Below are 22349 nucleotides of genomic sequence, written 5' to 3' on the forward strand. Positions count from 1 at the left end.
CCGGTTAGATCTCTGTCCCCTGGTGTCCCTCCCTGTTGCTGCTCCAGATTCTGAGGGTAGTAGCAATGGAGACTCAGAGTTGCACTTGGTGAGTCTCTGGGGAGTCCTCTCCTCCCGTCAGCTGTCCCCTTGTTGGTGGAGCAGACTGGAGGTGGTGTCTCCACTGATAAACTGTTGAACTGTTAGCAGCCACTTAATCTCTCCTTAGGCCCCTCTCTCCTCTCTGTCACCAGCCATGTGTGTTTGTACTCACGGGTGATTTACTGGGTTCCTGTGGTCATTCTAGTCCTGTCTTGTTTCGGTCCGGGTGGTCTCCTTTGGTATTCCTAGTTGATCCGGGAGAGGAGAGGAGAGGAGAGGAAGCGATCTGCTGCTCGTAGCTCCGCCTCCTTGGTTTCTTTTTCTTTCTTTTTTTTTTTTTTACCAGAGCACTCCTCAGATCTGGTTTATGGTGGTGCAGGGGGATTGAACCGGGGACTTTGAAGCCTCGGGCATGAGAGTCTCTATACATAACCATTATGCTGTCTAACCCCTCCCCCCCCCATTGGTTTCTATTCACCTTTTCTTCTAGTTTTAAGTACTTTTTTTTTTGGTGGTGGGGGTTGGGGGGCAATTGTCTGACTGGGAGTTAACTCTGGGTAGAACATAGGACTTGCCTATGTGAGGCCCAGGGTTCTGCTCCTGGCATTGCATGTGGCCTCTAATGAAAGTCAAGCGCTGTTGGGGCAGGAGATAGTCTAGTCAGAGCAGGGTACAGTGGCTAGGCCGGGCTTCAGCACTGGGGAGGCTTCATGAGCCCTGCCCCAGTCTCTATGGGGTTGGGGGGGGTCACGCTGGCTGCGGCCCCACCATGCATATCCCCAGTTCTGTCTCTGTCGGTCTCCCACACGCCAGAGGTCGAAAACCCAGGGTCTCACACCTGGAGGTTACACACTCGGCCATGGCGTTGGCCTCTGGGTTCTTAAACCATGGAACCACGGTGCCTTTAACAACTGTCGGAAGAAACCTCAGTGGTTCTACCAGTATCTTTCCTGTTGTTACCAAATACCAGAGGGGAGGAGGTGGCCCCCACAGCGTCAAGGCACCGAGCTGCTCTGCCCTGGCATCTGAAGTCACCCTAGAGTCAGCATCTCTGGTCTTCTCCCTTGAGAACTGGGAGACCGGGCCTCGAGCTGTGGATACTCTGGGTACCCTGCTCTGAGGCTGTGTCCAGCCCACTCAGATCAGAGCCTCTAGTTGTCCCCAGCGTTAGCCCTGCCTCGTCGGCACCTCCCGCGCCCACCTAGGCCTGCCCGGCCATCTCCTGCCCGACACACTCTCGCCACCTCCCGCGCCCACCTAGGCCTGCCCGGCCATCTCCTGCCCAACACTCTCTCGCCACCTCCTGCGCCCACCTAGGCCTGCTCGGCCATCTCCTGCCCAACACTCTCGCCACCTCCCATGCCCACCTAGGCCGGCTCAGACTTGGGCAGCGCCTTATGTCCACACAGCTAGAGGCAAGCCAGCGACCTGCTGCTCCCCCCCATTTTGCGACTTCCTTCGTGCTCTGGCTCCCACCAGGAAAGCCTCTCTCAGCTTGAGTGCCTGTCACACTTGGAGGTGAAAGGCATGGATGAAGATCGAGTGCCCAGGGCCTCCCGCACCCTTTCTGACTCTCGCTTGGTGTGGTGGTGTCCTGGCTTCTCTGCGGCCTGGAGACTCCTGGCTGGTGCTGGCTGGAGGGAGAGGGAGTGTCTGTGACGCCTTTCCCTTCAGCCGTGCTGAACCAGACGGGCTCCGGAATCTGCTTTGGGGGGGAAGGACAGCGATGTCCTTCTCGGAGAAACTCGTGATTGAGCTCTGGCCCCTACACGAGAGTGTCGGGCAGGAGATGGCCGAGCAGTTAGATGCTTTGGCACTCTCCCACCTCCTCTGAGCACACAATAAATTAAAATAAAAGTCGGGCCAGGGGTTCAGCTCGAGATTCACACGTGTGTGAGGCCCTGGCCCTTGTTTCTAGCGTGGCTTTATTTAAAACATATATGGGGTGAGCTGGCGAGATGTGGGAACAACGGTCTGGCCTTCCCAGTCCCCGAGTCCCTGACCCAGACAATCACCCCTGTGGGGCAGAGCCCAGGCCGTGTCTTAACTGCACTTTGTGTTTTGGGGGCCCAGTGGCTGGGGGCCTGTTGCTGTGACCACTGTTGGAACTTGGAGATGATAGGCCTAGGGAGGCATCGCCGCATGGACCCCCACCCCCGACCAGCAGGCTCTTGCTGGTGGCCGAGAGCACATGTGCGTGTGCCACCAGCAGACGGTTCCCTAGCCGCCCGTATCTGCGTGTGGTTCAAGAAATAACCGCTGCCGTTGAAGTCACCGTCCGTCTCTGAAGCATTTGAATCGTCACACTTGTGGGGGAGGCAGACATGACTGTGTCCTGTGCAAGTGAATGTGGTGCGGTTAGCGTGTCCTGTGTGGGTGTGGCCGCCCGTACACCACGGAGTGTCTGCAGCCCTGTGTAAGATAAAGGTGCTTTTAGGGAGTAAGGGATGGACAGGACAGCAGGACGGGCTGGCAGGCCGTGGGCAGGAGTGGTGGCTGAGGGTCACTGTTGGCCTTTTTGGGGGGTGTGTGTGTGCTTTTCAGGACAGTAGTTGATTTTTTTCCCCATGACCTTTCTGCCTAGGTTTACTTTTTTCTTTTCTTTTTTTTTTTAAACCAAGTGGGTAATTCACATACTAGGTGTCTTTGGCCCAGAGAGCTTTGGTGACATGCTGCCCAAACAAAACTGTCTGTTTGAGTTGCACCTCTTCTGTTGCTGCCACCTCCTGAGTTTTGGGGTGGGCCTGGAGACCTGAGTCTTGGGCCTCTCGACTTTGTACCTGCAGAGGGAGGGCGGGGAGGGAGCTCACTACCTGGGGCAGTGGACGTGCGTGTGGCCGCCCTGCCTGGAAGGGCGACCTTAGCTCAGGACACTGACCTTCCTCCTAGCAACGAAACAGCAGGCGGCACTATTCTCTACATTACTGCACAGCGCAGATGTCTGTCATTCTCTTAGATATTCTCAGTTTTTACTTTATAGAAGGCATTAGATACTTTACTGTTTAATGGTGTAAACTGTGAGTCTGTTAAACCTTTGTGACAAAACTGGTTCATTTTAATTAGTTTCTCATTTAAGTAGTATTTTCTTTCAACTTAATTTCTTTTTGGCTTATTATAAATTCGGATATAGAATTCCATAGAATTCTGACATATGAATCAACAGCCTTGATTATTTTTTAACTTTTATTTGGTGAGACAAGTTGAGAGGGAAGGGGCATAGAGAAGGAGGGCGAGAGAGAGAGACAGAGAGAGAGAGACAGAGATCTGCAGCCCTGCTTTACCATATGTGACGCTTTCTCCTTGCAGGTGGGGACTAGGGGCCTGAACTTGGATCCTTAAGCATGGTGACATGTACTTAGCAGGTGCACCACCGCCCGGCCCCCTTCTGGTCCTGATGCTATACGTAATTTTTGTATGTGTTGGAAGAATAAGGAAATTTGGGTGGGGCCTTTTAGAAACTTAAATGCAACCTAGAATTTCACTGACTGTCAGTGGAGTACTCTTGCCTTAAGATGCTTTTTTTCCCTTTTCTTTAGAATCCAGCAACTATCACAAGAATACTCCTTAGCCACTTCAATTGGGACAAAGAGAAGCTGATGGAAAGGTAAGGAAGTGCACTGCCAACCTGACTCAGGTAACGTTGAAAGCCGTGGCGGCTTTATGAGATGCAGACAAGGGATTGTCCACATGCCAGTCCTCGGACCACTGGATGTACGAGCAGTGTCTGCTTTAACGGCCTGCGTTCCTGGCCTGCGGAGTTTGCGGTGATTGAGGGGACACGGGCATCGTGTTGCTTAGCTTACTGGGAGTGACACGGCCACGGCTCTGCTTCAGTATACGTGTATGACCCGGAGGACCGAGAACCCACCAGAAAAACGAATCAGCACGCAGTGCGGCTGTTGAACCCACAGGATCTTTTACAGTGCTGTCAGAATAGCTTCTGGGCAGAGTGCACTCACTCTGCTGCGTGGGTAATCCGGGTTTGAGCCTGGCCCCTCCGCACTGGCGAGAACTCTGGTGCTCTGCTTCTCTCTCTAATAAAGAAAGAAAGACCTTTTAATTACTTGGACATTTCTTTCTCCTGGATCTTTAAACTTAGCTCAGGCATATCAAAAGCGTTTGCACTGGTCCTCTGGTTTAGTGAGTCTCGCTTTCCAGTAGAGTCTCTTTCCTCGTCCCCCCGTGAGGAAACTTAATATGAAGTTACTGGGATGAGTGAGTGGCTGTTAGTGCCACTCTCACCCCTTTTTCTTCCCAGATGGGATAGTTGGAGCATTTGCTACAGTGGAAGGTGGTAGCTTGTCACTCTAAAATTAGCGATCCTGATTAAAAAAAGTAATACTGAAAACCTAAATACTATAGAAAATAAATGGAATCTATTTCCTCTTTGATTTTAAATCTGAGGGCAGTTTGTAAACAGGTGTTAAATACACCCGGCTTCTCACACTGCGCACTCAGTGTTGGTGCATAACAACAGCAACGGCCGTCAGTTATCAGGCCCCGTGTGCTAAGCATCTGTTCTCCTTATGGCTTTATGGAGTCAGAAATCATCACCCACTTAATTGATTTGGAAACTAAGGTTTACAGCTTAATATAGTAATCTCAGTCTTGCAAACCAAGAGTCAGCACTCAGACTCAACTGTGTACCAAAACCTGTGTTCTCAGGAGTAGGGGGTTCGGGCAGTAGTGCAGCAGGTTAAGCGCACATGGCACAAAGCGCAAGGACTGTCACAAGGATCCTGGTTTGAACTGCCAGCTCTCCACCTGCAAGGGGGTTGCTTCACAAGTGGTGAAGCAGGTCTGCAGGTGTCTTTCTTCTTCACCCCCTCTGTCTCCCCCTCCTCTCTCCATTTCTCTCTGTCCTATCCAACAACAACAACAAGGGCAACAAAATGGGAAAAATGGCATTCAGGAGCAGTGGATTCATAGTGCAGGCACCGAGCCCCGGCGATAACCCTCCCTGGAAGCATGAGAACAAGACAGCGTGTTCTTAGAACAGACCATGTAGTGCCTGCAGGGTCAGTCTCTCACACGCGCGGGCGCGCACGCCACACACACCCGCCCTCATCACCTGTTAGGAAGCCCGTGATGTTTCTTGATTCCGGTAATGTTTGTCTTCAGCCTTGTGACACCTCCTTTAGGGAAAGGACTTTTTCTCTTTTTCTCTTTTTTTTTTTTTTTTATATATTTTTTATTATTTATGTATTCCCATTTGTTGCCCTTGCTGTTTTATTGTTGTAGTCATCATGGATGTTGTCGTTGTTGGACAGGACAGAGAGAAATGGAGAGAAGAGGGGAAGACAGAGAGGGGGAGAGAAAGACAGATCCCTGCAGACTTGCTTCACCGCCTGTGAAGCGACTTGACCCCCCTGCAGGTGGGGAGCCGGGGGCCTGAACCTGTGCTTAACCCGCTGCGCCACAGCCCGACTCCCGACTTTTCCTTTTTTACACCAGACACTCTTCAAGCATTGTAGGCTTAGAATTTAAATATCTCTCCATTCTGAATTTTGTCTTGTAACATACTGTTGACACTACTGAATGCAATTAAAAAAAATTATTTTCTTTACTGGATAGAGACAGCCAACAATTGAGAGGGAGGGGGGGATAGAGAGGGAGAGAGACACCCGCAGCCCTGCTTCTCCCGCGAAGCTTTCCCCCTGCAGGTAGGGCCCAGGGGCTTAAATCCGGGTCCTTGTGCACAGCAGTGTGTGTGCTCGAGCAGGTGCGCCACCACCTGGCCCCCTGAATGCAGTTTTTAAGTTAAACAATCACTTAATCGTGGGGTGTGTGAGTACCACACACACACACAGTTTGCTCTTTTCATCCCACTCATGAGCAAACTGTGGTCCTTCAGAGAGGGAGCAGCTCATGGTGGAGTGAGGACAGTAGAGTGTGCTAAGTACCTCACTGACCCCAGACTTTGAGTTCTCAGTTTAACCGGATTTATCCTGACCTTGAAAATAGTGTGCTTTGTTCTTCCTAAGAATACATTTTGGGGAGTAGCGCAGCGGGTTAAGCGCACGTGGCATGAAGCACAAGGACTGGCTTAAGGATCCCGGTTCGAGCCCCCGGCTTCCCACCTGCAGGGGAGTCGCTTCACAGGCGGTGAAGCAGGTCTGCAGGTGTCTGTCTTTCTCTCCCCCTCTGTCTTCCCCTCCTCTCTCCATTTGTCTCTGTCCTATCCAACAAGGACAACATCAATAACTACAACAATAATAAAAAAAAAAAAAGGGCAACAAAAGGGAAAATAAATAAATAAATATTTAAAATAATACATTTTGGTGGAGAAGGAATCATTGTACCTGTTGGCTTCTGCCATTTTCTATTTGCTGTTTTACTCACCTGTCTGTTCTGCTTCAAAACCAGTCTTTCCATCTGCATTTAGATTATATCATAATTCTGTGGCGTGTGGCTTTCATTATCTCTTCTTTTATGTATCTTGGAACATTCTCCATTTTTCCTGGTACTCTGTCAGTCAGGATTTTTAGTTGTAGACAGACAGTAAGACAGTGGAGATAGAGAATTAGCCAGTGAAGACTACCTAGCCAGAAAAAGGGCCAAAGCCCAGTGTCAAAACTATTTCATGGGAACCACCGCTGCTGTTGCTGGAATGCGGACCACTGCTCACTGTGCCAGGAAGGGCCACGTGACGGCACTGCGGCCAGCAGGCACTCCTGCAGCTTGGGAAGCTGCACGTCCTCTCCGCCCGCCCAGCCCTCTTCCACACCTCGCTCCGCCCAGCCCCGACTCCGCCAAATGGCGAGGAGAAAGTGAGCTGTTCTTCCCTTTTGATGACAGTCAAGACGCTTCAGGCCGGTCGCTGGGCAGTAGTGTAGCGGGTTAAGCGCATGTGGTGCACAAAGTTCAAGGGACATCGTAAGGATCCCGGTTCGAGCCCCGGCTCCCCACCTGCAGGGGGGGTCAAGTCGCTTCCCAGGCGGTGAAGCAGGTCTGCAGGTGTCTGTCTTTCTCTCCCCCTCTCTGTCTTCCCCTCCTCTCTCCATTTCTCTCCAACAACGACATCAATAATGACTGCAACAAGGGCAACAAAAATGGGAAAAATGGCCTCCAGGAGCAGTGGATTTGTAGTGCAGGCAATAACCCTGGAGGCAAAAAAAAAAAAATCCCACAAACTTCAAGTGCCGGCTTCTTCTGTCTGCCCTTCTGGCACCATCTCTCTCTCTCTCTGCTCCACTCAACTGGTACAGAACTTCAAGGTGGTCACCAGATTCACGACCTCAGGCTTGCAGGTTTCCTTTGTCTGACACAGTGACAACTGTGCCACTCAGCTCCCGGAATCACTTCTAGAACCATATTGTTGGTGGCCTGCGCTGGGCACGCCTCTCTCCTCAGCAGCTGTCCTTCGGATCCCTACCGTAGCTTCTGAGACGACTGTTCCGGGTCCCGCCAACAGTCTCTCCCTCTGTGGCACTGATACGTGTTCGGCCTAGCGTCCACTGCCTGTGCGCCTGTGTGAGACTCTTCACGTTCACGCCGTCTTTCTCAGCGTCCCCTCCTTGCATGTGACATGATTCCTGAGGAGCCAGTTGTTTCTAGGTTTTTCTCTTCAGAGAAACAGGAAGGGGGAGATAGAGAGACATCCGCAGTCCCCTTATGAAGCTTGCTCTGCACCCGAGGGCCAGGAACTTGAGGTGCTGGTAGCACCCACACTGGACCCAGTGCTGCGCCGCCGCCCCTGCCATCCTGGGGTTGTGCGTGCCTGGTGCGAGTCTGTCTTTGCTTCCCTTTTCACGAGAGGGGGCGCTTTCTAAACATTTTTTATTGAGCTGTGCCCCCCCTGTGGTTTTTCTTAAATCATTTTAAAATTTTTATTTATTTTTTTATTTGATAGAACAGAAATTGAGAGGGAGAGCAAGGTAGAGAGACAGCCCTGCTTCACGCTCGTGAAGCTTTCCCCCACAGGTGGGCACTGGGGGCTTGAACCTGGGTCCTTGTGCTTGGTAGTCGAGGAGACAGGTGAACGTCTGGCTGCAGCTCAGCACTTCTTTTCCCAGTCCATGTGCTTGGGACGCTTCCCATGTCTGTGTCTTCTGGTTATTCAGTGTGTGGGTCCTTAGCCTCCTTTATCAAGTCCGTCCCCCCCTCCCCTCCCCTCCCCTCCCCTCCCCTCCCTTTCCTTCTCTAATTCATTGTATATAGAAATGCAACAGATTCCTGTGTGCTGATTGTGTATCTCGCCATTTTACTGGCCTTGTTAATCCCTCCTTTGCCCCCTGCAGGAGACCTGTGTTCCTAGTGGCCTTTGGGTCACAGTGCTGCTCTCCCCCTCCTGGGAGCTCCACAGGGAGGAGCTTTCTCACGCGGTGGCTGGGGACTTGAACCCAGCTCCTTGTACTGTACCCGCAGAGCTGTCCCCTAGCCCTCTTCTCTGGTCGTTTCTGGTGACACCTTTAGATTCTCTAGGTAGCTTACTATGGCATCTGCAGTAGAGACGGTTTTTTTTTCTTCCAGTTTGAATTTTCACTATCTTTTTCTTGCCTAACTAACCTGGCTTGAAGTTCTGTAGCTATGTTTAACATTAGCGAGGAGAGTGGATACTCTTTTTTCCTCGTTTTTGTGGAAGATTTCCATTATGGAACACGGGTTTATTGTGTTTCCTTGACTGTTGATGTCCGTTCCTTCTACTCCTAATTTGTTGAGTTTACCCTAAGTGGGTGTTGGGTCATGCCAAATGCTTTTCCAGTGTGTTCTGGTCATGTGATCTGTCATTGTCCCTTTTGCTGATGCTAGTGTGTTGTGTACTTGACTTGCCTGTGTTGAACCTCCCTGAAGTGAATTCCACTTGATCATGATGAACGATTCTCTTGCTGTGCCGAGTCCTTTCTCCCCCTCACCACCAGGGTTACCGCTGGGGCTTGGTGCCTGGATTACCGCTCTGTTCCTGGAAGCCATCTTCCCCATTTCCTTTCTGTACTGATGGGGGCGTGGGGGAAGAGGCACCCAGCAGCACTGCCCCTCCACGAGAAGCTTCCCTGCCACGCCGGTTGGGGCTGGAGGCTTGAACCCCATAGCCACGTGTGTTGTCTTACTGGGTGTACCACTGGCTGATTATTCTTGTCCTGTACACTAAACCATCTTTATCCAATTTTGAAATCGGGATACTTAAAACATTTTAGGTGTATTTGTTGCATACAGACAGAAATTGAGAGGGAAGGAGGAGATAGAGAGAGAGGGAGACTTGCAGCCCTGCTTGACACTGGAGAGGCTTCTCCTCTGCATGCTGGGGCCAGGGCCTTGAACCTGAGTCCTTGCACATTATAACGTGCGCCCAACCAGGTGCACACTATCCAGCCTGCCCCTGGAATCAGAATACTTCTGGCTTTGTAAAGTTTGCTGGGTAACATTCCTCCCTCTATGTTTTTGAGAGCATTTGAGAGCGCTTGAAAGTTTGGATGACTTCATCCATTTCTCGGGCTTCTGTTTCCAGCGTCATTTATCCTCCAGGGTTGTTGCTGGGGCTCATTGCCGGCGCTATGAATCCACTGCTCCTGGTGGCTTTTTTTTCGCATTTTACTGGACAGGACAGACAGAAATTGAAAGAGGAGGGGAGACAGAGAAGGAAAGACAGAGACACCTGCCTCATCGCTTATGAAGTCGGCGTCTCTCTCTCTCTCTCATAGGTGGGAAGCCAGGGACTTGAACCGGGATCCTTGCACAGATCCTTGTGCTTAGTGCTGTGTGTGCTTAACCGAGTGCGCCACTGCCTGGCCCCCTCTGCTCCCCCTTCTTAGGGAGACTTTTGTCTACTTTTCTCTTTTTTTCCATTTCTGTACTTGTGATTAATCTGTTCAGGCTATGTCCATCCTATCTCTTCTACCTCCATCTCCCTTAGTCTTGGAAGGTTGTGAGAGTCTAAAATCTTTCTCCATTTCTCTAGACTGGGCTGTGGGGCGGATAACTGCCCACAAACAGCCTGCGAAGTCACTTGGTCTGGCTTGTGAAGCAGACCACCAGCAGATGGAGAGTGGGGGCTTGAACCCAGATCCTTGTGCATAGTAATGTGTTCACTTGACTGGGTACACCACTGCCCAGCCCCCGAGACTTGCTGTTTTGCTTATCCATTCCGTGAGCTTGCTCTTCTCTTGGTCGATCCTTTGTGTCCGCTTTGTGATTTGTATTTATTCCTGCTGGTGTTTATATGTTCCTCTACTGACTTGCCAGTTCTTTTCTAGCTCCTTGTAGATGTAAATTGTTTACCTGAGATATTTTTCTGCTTACTAATGGTCTGTTGGTATAGACTTGCCTCTTGATACTGTCTTTGCTGCCTCCTGCGTGACTTGGTAGTCAGTCACCTCTTCGTTTCCGTTGGGTTGGAGGTGGTTACTTCTGCACTGCTTGCTTTCTGTCCAGTACGTAGTCACTCAGGAGCATGTCTAGTGTCTGCACGCTGAGAGCTTTGGATGAGCTGGCTGCGTGTCCTTGTGTTTGGAAAAGCTGTCTGTTACTGTTGGAGTCTTGATATACTCACTGAAGCTTGTTTCATGTCCCAACGTGTTCTGTCCAGGAGAGTGTTCCAGGCACACCTGAGAGGAATGCACATTCATTTATTTCGGGGTGAAATGTCTGTCTGTTCATCGCATCAGTCAGTCACTATTTGTAAAGGAAAATCCTGAATCTCTTGTAAAATCTGTCTGGATGAACTGTAAGTATCAGTGAATAGTGTGCTGAGCTCTGCTGCTATCCTGTGTTGCTGTCAGAGCCTCCCTTAGACACACCAATCGTTACCGATTATGCCTTTTTGCTGAACGTTTATTTTTTTTAATTAATTAATTTATTAAAAAAATATTTATTGATTTGAAAGATAGGAGAAGGAGAAAGAACCAGGTATCATTTTGGTACATATGCTACCAGGAATTGAACTTGAGACTTCATGCTTGAGAGTCCAGTGCTTTAGCCACTCTGCCATCTCCCAGACCACTCTGTCTGTCTGTCTGTCTGTCTGTCTATCTGCCTGCCAGACCGCTGCTCACCAGTGGCTCCCCACGTGCTGTTGGGGGTTGAACCTAGGACCTTAGAGTCTCTGCCCTGGAAACCTTTTGTATAATGTCCTGTCTCCCTCCCTGTAATCCCTTGATTGTTATATGGTGCCTGTCTTTGTCTCTTGGAGCCTTCCTTTGGCTGAAAGTATTTTATTAGGTGAGGCTATCAGTTCAAGTCCCTTTTCTGCATTATTGATTCGCTGTGTCTTCTTCTGGCCTTTCACATCTGGTCTGTGTCTTCTGTCCAGTGGCCGTCATGCTGCTGTGCCTAGACCCTTGACCAAGTCCTCCGGCTGTCCTTGTCTGACTGCTTTCACTGGTGTGCTTGGTAGCGCATGGGGTTCCTTAACTACCACTCTGTCTTTTGCTGTTGGCTTTTACATTTTGCTGGGTCTTCCCACCACCAGTAAATCCCTGGCTGCCTTTTCACTTGAGCTGTTTCCTCTGGTTACTCAGGTCTTGTCTTGTCTGTGTCCCTAGTCCAGGTCTTCGTCTTGATCAGTAAGGATCGTCAGCACCTTTCTGTATCTGAGACATTCTCTCGCATGCTCGTGCCCACTCCGCTTCCTTTGACCGAGCGGATTCTGTCTGGTCTTCTCTTTGCCTTTGGGTGTCTCGGCTCTCTTTCTGTGTCACTGTTCATTACCACCCTCAAGGGCTTCCTCTTTCTTTTAACATGAATAATCCTCCTCAGCATATTTGCAGGGCAGAGCTGGTGACAGCACTGATTTTTGTTTATTTGGGAGAGTATTTTTTCTATCATATCTGAATGGTAGTTTTTCAGATTATTTTTTAAAGTTTTTTTTTCTTTTTTTAATTTTTTTAAATTAGGGAATTAATGTTTTACATTCAACAGTAAGTACAATAGTTTGTACATGCATAACATTCCCCAGTTTCCCATATAACAATACAACCCCCGCTAGGTCTGAATCCTTCTTGGACCTGTATTCTCCCCACCCACCCACCCCAGAGTCTTTTACTTTGGTGCGGTACGCCAATTCCAGTTCAGGTTCTACTTTTTTTTTTTCTTCTTCTTCTGATCTTGTTTTTCAACTTCTGCCTGAGAGTGAGATCATCCCATATTCATCCTTCTGTTTCTGACTGATTTCACTTAACATGAATTTTTCAAGGTCCATCCAAGATCGGGTGAAAACGGTGAAGTCACCATTTTTACAGCTGAGTAGTATTCCATTGTGTATATAGACCACAACTTGCTCAGCCACTCATCTGCTGTTGGACACCTGGGTTGCTTCCAGGTTTTGGCTATTACACATTGTGCTGCCAAGAACATAGGTGTACACAGATCTTTTTGGATGGGTGTGTTGGGTTCCTTAGGATATATCCCCAGGAGAGGAATTGCAGGATCATAGGGTAGGTCCATTTCTAGCCTTCTGAGAGTTCTCCAGACTGTTCTCCACAGAGGTTGGACCCATTGACATTCCCACCAGCAGTGCAGGAGGGTTCCTTTGACCCCACACCCTCTCCAGCATTTGCTGCTGTTACCTTTTCTGATGTATGACATTCTCACAGGAGTGAAGTGGTATCTCGTTGTTGTCTTTATTTACATTTCTCTGACAATCAGAGACTTGGAGCATTTTTTCATGTGTTTCTCGGCCTTTTGGATCTCTTCTGTGGTGAATATTCTGTCCAAGTCCTCCCCCCATTTTTGGATGGGGTTATTTATTGTCTTATTGTTGAGTTTGGCGAGCTCTTTATATATGTTGGTTATTAAACTCTTGTCTGATGTATGGCATGTAAGGATCTTCTCCCATTCTGTGAGGGGGTCTCTTGGTTTGGGTAGTGGTTTCTTTTGCTGTGAAGAAGCTTTTTAATTTGATGTAGTCCCATAGGTTTATACTTGGCCTTAGTCTTCCTTGTAATTGGATTTGTTTCATTGAAGATGTCTTTGAAATTTATGCGGAAAAGAGTTCTGCCAATATTTTCCTCTAAGTATCTGATAGTTTGTGGTCTAACATCCAAGTCCTTGATCCACTTGGAATTTACTTTTGTATTTGGTGAAATACAGCGGTTCAGTTTCATTCTTCTGCATGTTTCAACCCATTTATTCCAACAGCATTTGTTGAAGAGACTCTGCTTTCTCCACTTAATAGTCTGGGCCCCTTTGTCAAAGATTAGATGTCCATAGGTGTGGGGGCTCTAAAGATTTTTTAAATATTTATTTATTTATTCCCTTTTGTTGCCCTTGTTGTTTAATTGTTATAGTTGTTGTTGAGTTCGTTGTTGGATAGGACAGAGAAATGGAGAGAGAAGGGGAAGACGGGGAGAGAAAGACATCTGCAGACCTGCTTCACCACCTGTGAAGCGACTCCCCTGCAGGTGGAGAACCGGGGGCTTGAACTGGGATCCTTATGCTGGTCCTTGGGCTTTGTACCACCTGCGCTTAACCTGCTTGCTACTGCCTACTCTCAGATTAAAGTATTTACTGGCTGTTAGTTTTTACATTTTCTTTTTCTTTTTTTAAAAAATTTATTTATTTATTTATTCCCTTTTGTTGCCCTTGTTGTTTTATTGTTGTAGTTATTGGTGTTATTGATGTTGGATAGGACAGAGAGAAATGGAGAGAGGAGGGGAAGACAGAGAGGGGGAGAGAAAGACAGACACCTGCAGACCTGCTTCACCGCCTGTGAAGCGACTCCCCTGCAGGTGGGGAGCCGGGGGCTTGAACCGGGATCCTTATGCTGGTCTTTGCACTTTGTGCCACCTGCGCTTAACCCGCTGCGCTACAGCCCGACTCCCTAGTTTTTACATTTTCTTCAGCTCTGGCATTTCTGCCAAGAAGCACCATGTGACCTGACTGGGGTGCGTTTGTACGCTACATAAATCTCTCCCCCATGTTGCATGCGCGCCTGTCTCAGGGCTTCACTGCTGTGGGACAACTCTCCTGACAGAACAAGACAGACAGCGCAGCAGTGCCTTCCTCCAGCATGGTGTGGCCATACTTGGCAAAGCTGGCGAGCTGTTTGGCTTCGTGTTTAAAGTTCATTCAGTAGTGGGGCCGGGGGCGAGGATGTGAAACTGAGCATCAGTGTGGCACTTGCAGTGCTGGCAGGTGAGCTCAGACCTTGTGTTTGAAGCCCAGCACTCCATCCACTATTCCACTCACAGCTGCAGCCCCACTATTTTTTTTAAAGGTCTTTCTATTTTTATTAGAAAATTTTTATTTCTATTATTTATTTATTAGAAAGGTAGGAGAGAAGGAACCAGACATCGCTCTGGCACATGTGCTGCCAGGGATTGAACTCAGGACCTCATGCTTGAGAGCCCAGTGCTTATCCACTGTGCCACCCCCCCCTACTATTTTTTTTTTATCATTGTGTTTTGATGATCTAATAATGGTGTACCTTCTAGTATTTTTCCCCCCCCCTTAAACATTTGGGTATTCTGTCTGCTGTCTGTGGTTCTTGCCTTAGCTTTTGGAGACTCCTGGCTCTTAGTTCTGTGAGCACCCCTCCCCCATATCCGTTGTGTGTGCTGCCTTTTCTGTGGAGCCCGGGCAGAGCTCCCCCATGTTGTCTAGTTCTGTTCCTGCTCTTGCTCTGGTCTGGAGTCTTCTGATTGCGTCAGCGTGATTCCTGTGGAGGCTGCGCCTGCCTTAAGTGCTCTCCCTGGAAGTTCATTCACTGTGTCTTTCATGCCCAGGGGCTCTGGGTTGGAGCTACATTTGTTTTGTCACTTGTGGTAAATAGTGGGCTGCAAGACTGTAAGATCACAGGCTGTAGTGCCGTGCCACGCCACGTCCCCACCAAGGTTCCGTGTCCCCTCTTTCCCGACTGGCTTTAGTAGCCTTACTCCCGTTGATGACATCTTTTCTTCCGGAGTTATGTCTTGATAAAGTCTTAAACTTAGTTGATAGCATGTACAGGGGTGTTAAGGAGTCAGCAGGTGTTAGAGGTGAGGACAGACGGATGTCTACCGGCACACTACCTTGTATTTCCTGGTGTTCCTTTTTATTAGTGGCTTATTCCTGACTTGAAGATTACAGTGAGTGGTCCTACAAGTACAGCTGCCAGCACAGTTCGGTGCCTCCACCAGTTTTTAGGAAGTCTTAGCAGCAGTCTGCTTCCTTCTTTTTCTTCGACTTTGTGATACTTGTGCTCACCCAGGTGGGCCACCACCAGGCCCCTTTTTTTCGACTTCCGATGTTTCAGTTCCTTATATTGCACAGAGGAAGGAAGCCTCTCAGCAGCTGTCTTTCAGGGACATGCAGGATGTTCGGTGACTCATAGAAACGGCAGCAGGAGCCTGGTTGCCGCGATGCTGTTGTTGTGTCTCCTGCTTCTGCGGGAGGAGCATGGGGAGCGGGCTTGTTCCCTCTGCCGCACACCTCCCTGGTTCTGCCAGGACAGCTGGCAGTGCAGGCACGGGGACTTCTGGCTTGACTGAGAGTGGAAACAGCTAATGGGAGGCAGGAGACACAGTAGGTTGGGGAAAGGCTGCGGTGCATGCCGAACTGGGATTTAAGACTTGGATAACTGGAGGAGCAGGCTGTGGTGCGCCAGATTGAGCACACACAGAGGCAGGGACCTGGGTTCAAGCCCCCGGTCCCCTCCTGCAGGTGGAGCCTTTATGAGCAGTGAAGCAGAGCTGTAGATGCCTTTTTCTTTCCCTCTCTATCCCTGCTCCCTTCTCAATTTCTCCTTGTCCCATCAAAATTAAAGAACAAACAGAAAGAAAAGAAAAATGGCCTCCAGGAGTGCTGGGTTTGTAACGTAGGCGCCAAACCCTAGCAGTGACCTTGGTGGCACAAAAGAAAGCCGAGACCTGACAGCCGCCGTTGGCGATGTGCTCAGCGTCCGGAGGGTAGTTTGGGGTCATGACACAGAGCAGGTGTGGAGCGGTGTTGAGGTCAGCTGTGTGCATGCAAAACCCAGGAGCCCACAGAAACTCTAGCAGAGTCATTCAGGAAGTTTGAAAGTGGCTTGACTGTGTGTTGTGTGGGAGCTCAGTGCTCAGGGCTTCCTGCTTGCTGCTTTTTCTGCAGTAAACAATAAACGGAGGTAGGGGCCCTTGGGGAGAAAGCAAGGCTTCCTGCGTGTCCACGAGGATCTCACTGAGCCCAGCCCAGGTGCGTCTTCGCCAGGCCCACTGCGGCAGCTGCTCAGTGCACTTGCTGTCCGCGGCCGGCCGGGAAAGCTCGGAAGCAGAGCGCACCTCTCCCTCCCTGACGCACTGCTCGCTGCAGCCTCCAGCACCCAGGCACCCACAGAGCCGGGCCGGGCCGGGAGTGCGCGTGCGGCGGGTCTCACGCGGGCCTCAGCGCACAAGACCTGTGTGCTGGTCCATGCCGAGCCCCATACAGGTCGGAACAGACGACAGGAAGCTTAAATAGCAGGGAAGTGAGCTCTGTGCCGCATCTGGAAGCCGTACCACGGCGCTTCCATGGCAAGTGGTCTTTGGCTTCTCAGTGGCAAGCCGAGAAGTTTTGCTACCTTGCTGTTTTTATTAGGCCAGTTTCCTCTAGTGAGGGGGATCTTATCTCAAGTAGTATTCTGTTATCAAAAACTGGATCAGCGTGGTCCGGAAGGTGGCACAGTGGATAAAGCTTTGGACTCTCGAGCATGAGGTCCTGAGTTCTATCCCCGGCAGCACATGGACCAGAGTGATGTCTGGTTCTTTCTCTCTCCTCCTATCATTTCTCATGAATAAATAAATAAAATCCTTAAAAAAAAAGACTGGATCAGTGTGCTAATTCAGTATAAATCTCATATAATACATTGATATTAAATGTGCACTAAATGTAGTTTTTAAGAGTAGCATCAAGACCCCAGACTTTGTGTAGTTTTAGCATAGTGCCAGAGGCCAAAGCGGGAGCCTTGTGGGCGTACGTGCTGCTGGGTGACCAGCTCACCCAGTCTTCTGTTCTGTGATTTCTTTCTCTCTTTTCTCCCCTCCCTCCCTCCCTCCCTCCCTCCCTCCCCCCCTCCCCCCTCCCCCCCCTCCCCCCCTCCCTCCCTCCCTCCCTTCCTTCCTTTCAGACAGAGAGAAATGGAAAGGGGAGGGAGAAAGACACCTGCAGCCCTGCTTCACCACTTGTGGAGCTTTCCCTGGGGGCTCGAACCCCAGGGTCCCTGCACTCTGTGATGTGAGCGCTTAGCCAGGTGCGCCACCTTCTGTCCCCAGTTTTTTATTCTGTATCAGAGGGAGACAGGGAGAGACACACTGGCTCTGTCCTTGGCCTTCAGTGTGATGTTGGTGTTCAGACCCAGAGCCTCCTTGGTCATCCCAGCCCCAAGTTTTTCTTTCTCCAAGTAAATTTTTGTATATTTCTCTAAGCCCTCCATAGACACCCCCCCCCCCAGTGATCTAATAACAATGAACAAGATTGCAAGATAACAGGTACAAGTCCGTATGATTCGCACCACCAGAGCTCCTTGTCCACCCCTGTTGGAAGCTTCCCTGGTCTTTGTCCCTCTGGGAGCAGGGACCCAAACTCTTTATGGGGGAGCAGCAGGTGGGAGTTCTGGCTTCTGTCATTGCTTCTCCCCTGGACATGGGTGTTGGCAGGTGGATCTACACCCCCAGCCTGTGTCTGTCTGTCCCTAGTGGGGCAGGGCTCTGGGGAGGTGGGGCTCCAGGACATATTGGTGAGGTTGTCTGGAACTTGGTGGCTGAAAAGGAATAAGATATAAAGCAGAGGGAGTTGGGCGGTAGCACAGGTTAAGTGCACATGGCATGAAGTGCAAGGACCAGCTTAAAGATCCTGGTTTGAGCCCCCGGCTCCCGCCTGCGGGGAGTCCCTTCACAGGCGGTGAAGCAGGCCTGCAGGTGTCTGTCTTTCTCTCCCCCTCTGTCTTCCCCTCCTCTCTCCATTTCTCTCTGTCCTATCCAACAACATCATCAATAACAACAACAATTACAACCATGACAGCGATAAAAAGGGCAACAAAAGGGAAAATAAATATAAAAAATTTAAAAAAGATATAAAGCAGAACAATTTGTTTAATAATCAGGAACCTAAAGGTCAGAATAGAGCAGATGGAACTAAGGATCTTGGTGTGGGAAGAAGCTGGGCAGTCCATTATAGTTATTTTTTTCATAATAAGGCGTTAGCACCAAAGATGTCCTATCCATACATCCCTAGACAGTTCTCATTTTCTGGAACTCTGCGCTTCATTTAGCTTATATTCTAATTTTAATCACTCTCAAAATTACCAAAAATGCAGTGATTCTCCCTCCCCCTGGCACTGAAGTCATGTGTGTGTCCAGTTCTGCTTTTCCAGGACTGAATCTCCCCATTTAGTGCGGAGAGTTAGGGATAGAGAGTTGGAGACACCACAGCGCTGCGTCACTCTAGTGAGCCCAGGGCTGCTTCCTCTAGTGGTCTGGTGCTCCCGTGTGCCGGTGGTTTGAGCCCTGGGCCGTGTCCGTGCTGAAGTGCACGCCGAGCCTGGCAAGCTGTCTCCCAGAACAGTGCCCAGCTCTAGCTTGTGGTACTGGGGGTTCACCCTGGGAGCCTCAGGTGTGAAGACCACTTTGCATAACTGGCTGCTGCTATAGTGACTGTTTCAATGTTTATGAAAATGTGCATTCTGCCTCAGAACCTCACACTAACATAATCACAGCTTTTGAACAGTTTCACGGGGTTGTAAATGACCTTGGAAGAGAACTGCTACTTCATTCCTCAGAAGAGAGCACTGCTGGCTTGAGCCCTGAGTGAGTAGCACTTCCCTCGGCCCTGTTCTCCCCCTCTTGAAGCGGGAGCATCGGGGACTCTGAGTCTGCATGCAGATGCTGCTGGAGCCCCTCTCCTGGTGCGAACACTTGCTTGCTGTAGTTTGCTTTTCAGAAGTCATCCTCATTTAGATGCACGCAGGCTGTCCTTTGCTCCTGTGACGTTTTGTTTAAATATACCTTCCTGGCAGGTGGACAGAAAGCACTACTATCACAGGCAGATAGTGGGATGACAGAAGCATTGTACCAGACAGTGGTGCAGCCTGGCTCTCCGGAGCAGCCGCTGGGAGTGTGGAAGCAAGTCATGTGCACAAATCATTTGTTTATGGTTGGGTCTGTGACGCGCGGTGTCCTGCTTCGTCCTTGTAGCTGTCTTTGATGAGAGACGTGTAGCGGGAGCATTAGAACTCTGTAACTAAGATTGAACTCTGCACCTAAGGATAGTGAGTACACTCATCTCAACAATTTACTTTTCTGATTCTGGTGTAAAAACAAGTGTTTCTTTGATAGAGACCGTCTATGAAGTCTGCAACTCTTGTGACTTTTAATGTGGCGGCCACACTAATAAGCGGTAAAGCTCAGTATTGGAATGGCCGCCAACACCGTATTTGGAATGTTAAAAAAATGCCTTCCTTCCCCACAGAGGTTTCAGTCCATCACTGCTCTTGCCTTGAAATGTAATTCACGCTGTTTTGTATTTTGCTGAACCAGAAGTTCGGTAAAGTAAGAAATTAAGATCTAGATAGCGTGGCATGTGGCTGATTAAGCACTTGACTGTGCTTCTGTGAGCACTGAACAGCAGACAGCCTAGTGAGACGGGGGGGTGTGCTTGGCCTGAGACCCCATCCTGCCTGAGAGGCCCACTTCACGGCAGAGGTGCCTTTTCCTTTGGAGACTTGAAGTGAAGGAAGAGCCCTCTGCTGCCGTGTGCACACTGGAGGGTTCCCCAAAAGGATAAGCTGAGATTGCGGGAGAGGAGGGAGCGGACCAGCAAGGGAGAGAAAAGAGCATTACTAGCCAAGGAGCCGCGACCAGCTCCCCGAGCTGCCCACGTAGGCAGGAGCATGAGAGCGAGCAGATGAAGAACTTGGGTGCAGTGACCCGGTCAACAGTGTGGGGAGGTAAGAGTCCACCCGGGTCCCTTCACCTAGCAGCCCTTGATTCAAACACACTAACTAGAGAAAGGGGAAAAGCTTCTTTGGAAGGCGTTCAACACAGACTTCCTGTGAGGGATCACGATGGGGCTGAGAAGAGCAGAGTAAGTCGAAAAGGAGTCTTACAGCTAAGGAAAGAACGAAGGGACAAGTTTCAATACTGCAGAATTTGAACCGCGCTGACGGTGGAAACACTACAACACGCACTGTGGGGAAAAGATGGGAAAGAGGGAAGGAGGAACAGAGGAAGGACGCGGCGAACGCAGGACAAACTAGCAGCCTGGGCGGCGCTCGGGGTCTGAAGCGGCGTGCTAGAAGAAAACTTACAAACCAGGATGGCCTCTAGTTGCAGTGCTGGACTCGAGCCTGCTGTGTGCGCCAGCTGAAAACAAGGGACCTAGGGGTCAGAGACAGCACACTGGCTCTGCAGAAGACCCGAAAGCCTGAGGCTCTAAGGTCCTGGGTTCAGTCCCCAGCACCACCATCAGCCAGAGCTGAGCAGGACTCTGATCTTTCTCTCTTGGTATTTCTCCCACTAGGAAATAAATAAAATACTTGAAGGGGGGGGGGACCTTAATGATAAATTCAGAGGGATTACTTAAAAATAGGCTTTATCAACAGTTTTTCTCAGGAAAAAAAAATAGTGTGCAAATGATGCCATTACTGAAAACATTATATAAAATGAAAATCAAGAAAGACTCCCCAAGATTCAACTAAAACAGATCAGTTATGAGACATAGTGACACTCAAGTGTATTGAGTTAATAATAGGTTTCAATATTTTATTTTTTATATTTAGTAGAGATAAATCAGATTCCAGACTGTTCCATATAACCATCGCAGAATCCATTGCAAACAGGTTATGTAATGAATACAAGTAAAACCAGAGTCTGGGGGCCAGGCGATGGGACAGCGGTTAAGCGCACATGGTGTGAAGCACAGGGACCAAATAAGGATCCCAGTTCGAGCCCCCGGCTCCCCACCTGCAGGGGGGCTCGCTTCACAATCGGGGTGAAGCAGGTCTTTTTCTCCCCCTCTATCTTCCCCTCCTCTCTCCATTTCTCTCTGTCCTATTCAACAACAACAATGGAAAAATGGCCTCCAGGAGCGGTGGATTCATGGTGCAGGCACCGAGCCCCAGCGATAACCCTGGAGGAAAAAACAAACAAAAAAAAACCACCCAGAGTCTGATTCCTTCATTCCCTCCCTCCCTCCCTCCCTCCCTCCCTCCCTTCCACCACTGGGATTATTTCTGTGGGGCTGCTTGCCTACTTGGCTCTTCTGGCCCAGGCAGAGCACGGCACATGGCCAAGTGTGTGCTCTGCTGCCTGAGCTGTCTGCCTCCTGACCCCAGCATGTTGCCTGCCTGCCTGCCTGCCTGCCTGCCTGCCTGCCTCCCACCCACCCACCCAACCTCCCTCCCTCTCACCCACCCACCCAACCTCCCTCCCTCTCACCCACCCATCCTCCCTCCCTCTCTCCCTCCTTCCTACCCTCCCTCTCTCCCACCCTCCCTCCATCCCTTCTGCCGGCCCCTCCGCCCCCTGGGCTGTCTGTCTCTGGGGCCCCGTGCAGTCACTACAAACCCACTGCTCCTGGCGGCTGGTTATTGGCCGTTGCTGCTCATCATCACTGTTTTTGTTGGTGGTGCTGTCGTGTCATATCTGAATGGTAGTTTTTCAGATTAAAGCATTTTTTAAAGATTTTTTAAAATATTTATTCCCTTTTGTTGCCCTTGTTGAATTGTTCTGCTTGTTATTGATGAAGTCTAGTTCCCCCCTACACACACACACACACACACACACACACACACACACACACACACACACACACCCTCCCTCTCACTCCGCAAAGTTCTGTCACACAAACTTTTGTTTCTAGATTTGATGTGCGGCAAGTACCGAACCTTTGGTTGCGTGATACTTCTGGGGACGCTCTGCCGCCTGTGAGTGGTGGTGTTGGCCACCAGAGGGAACGCTGCCGGTGTCCTGGAGCTGGACGACCGCTGGTCCAAAGCTTAGAGAATAACGGGGACACGAGAGGGCGCCGTTGGGCACAGTGAGAAGTCTCTCCGGGCTCCTTTAGACTGCGTCCCTGCTGGATATTGATTTAAGTGAGGATCAGTTTATAAGCAGATGAGTAGGTTTTTTGTTTCTAAAGATGAGCTTTCTAGAAACAGAAAGAGCCAGGGCATCCTGAGTTCAAAGTGTCCTCCACTGTCCATCTGGGCTGCAAGTGAGTAGGTCCTCACAGTTTTATTCTTTTCACAGTCAGTAGTTCAAAGTTCTTTGATGCCTTCTAGAATGGATCAAGATTTCACCTTATTTCAGTATATGCTGAGGTGAAGAGACACACCTTAAAAAAGCAAAGGAAGTCAGACTCATGACTGACTGTCAGTTATCTTTGAGAAGTTACCCAGCAGC

General features: G+C 49.8%; 1 protein-coding gene across 1 annotated transcript in view; it reads left to right on the forward strand.

Annotated features, from left to right (window-relative positions):
• The first annotated feature begins 940 nt into the window (after nucleotides 1-940).
• Nucleotides 941-22349, forward strand: part of ARIH1 (ariadne RBR E3 ubiquitin protein ligase 1) — a 60029-nt gene continuing 38620 nt past the window's right edge. The window contains exons 1-4 of the mRNA XM_060175596.1: nucleotides 941-1187; nucleotides 1399-1496; nucleotides 1561-1662; nucleotides 3618-3685. Coding sequence (XP_060031579.1) covers nucleotides 941-1187; nucleotides 1399-1496; nucleotides 1561-1662; nucleotides 3618-3685 — 515 coding nt within the window. The remainder of the gene's footprint in view (nucleotides 1188-1398; nucleotides 1497-1560; nucleotides 1663-3617; nucleotides 3686-22349) is intronic.

Source organism: Erinaceus europaeus, chromosome 16, assembly GCF_950295315.1.
Source record: "Erinaceus europaeus chromosome 16, mEriEur2.1, whole genome shotgun sequence".
Classification (NCBI taxonomy): domain Eukaryota; kingdom Metazoa; phylum Chordata; class Mammalia; order Eulipotyphla; family Erinaceidae; genus Erinaceus; species Erinaceus europaeus.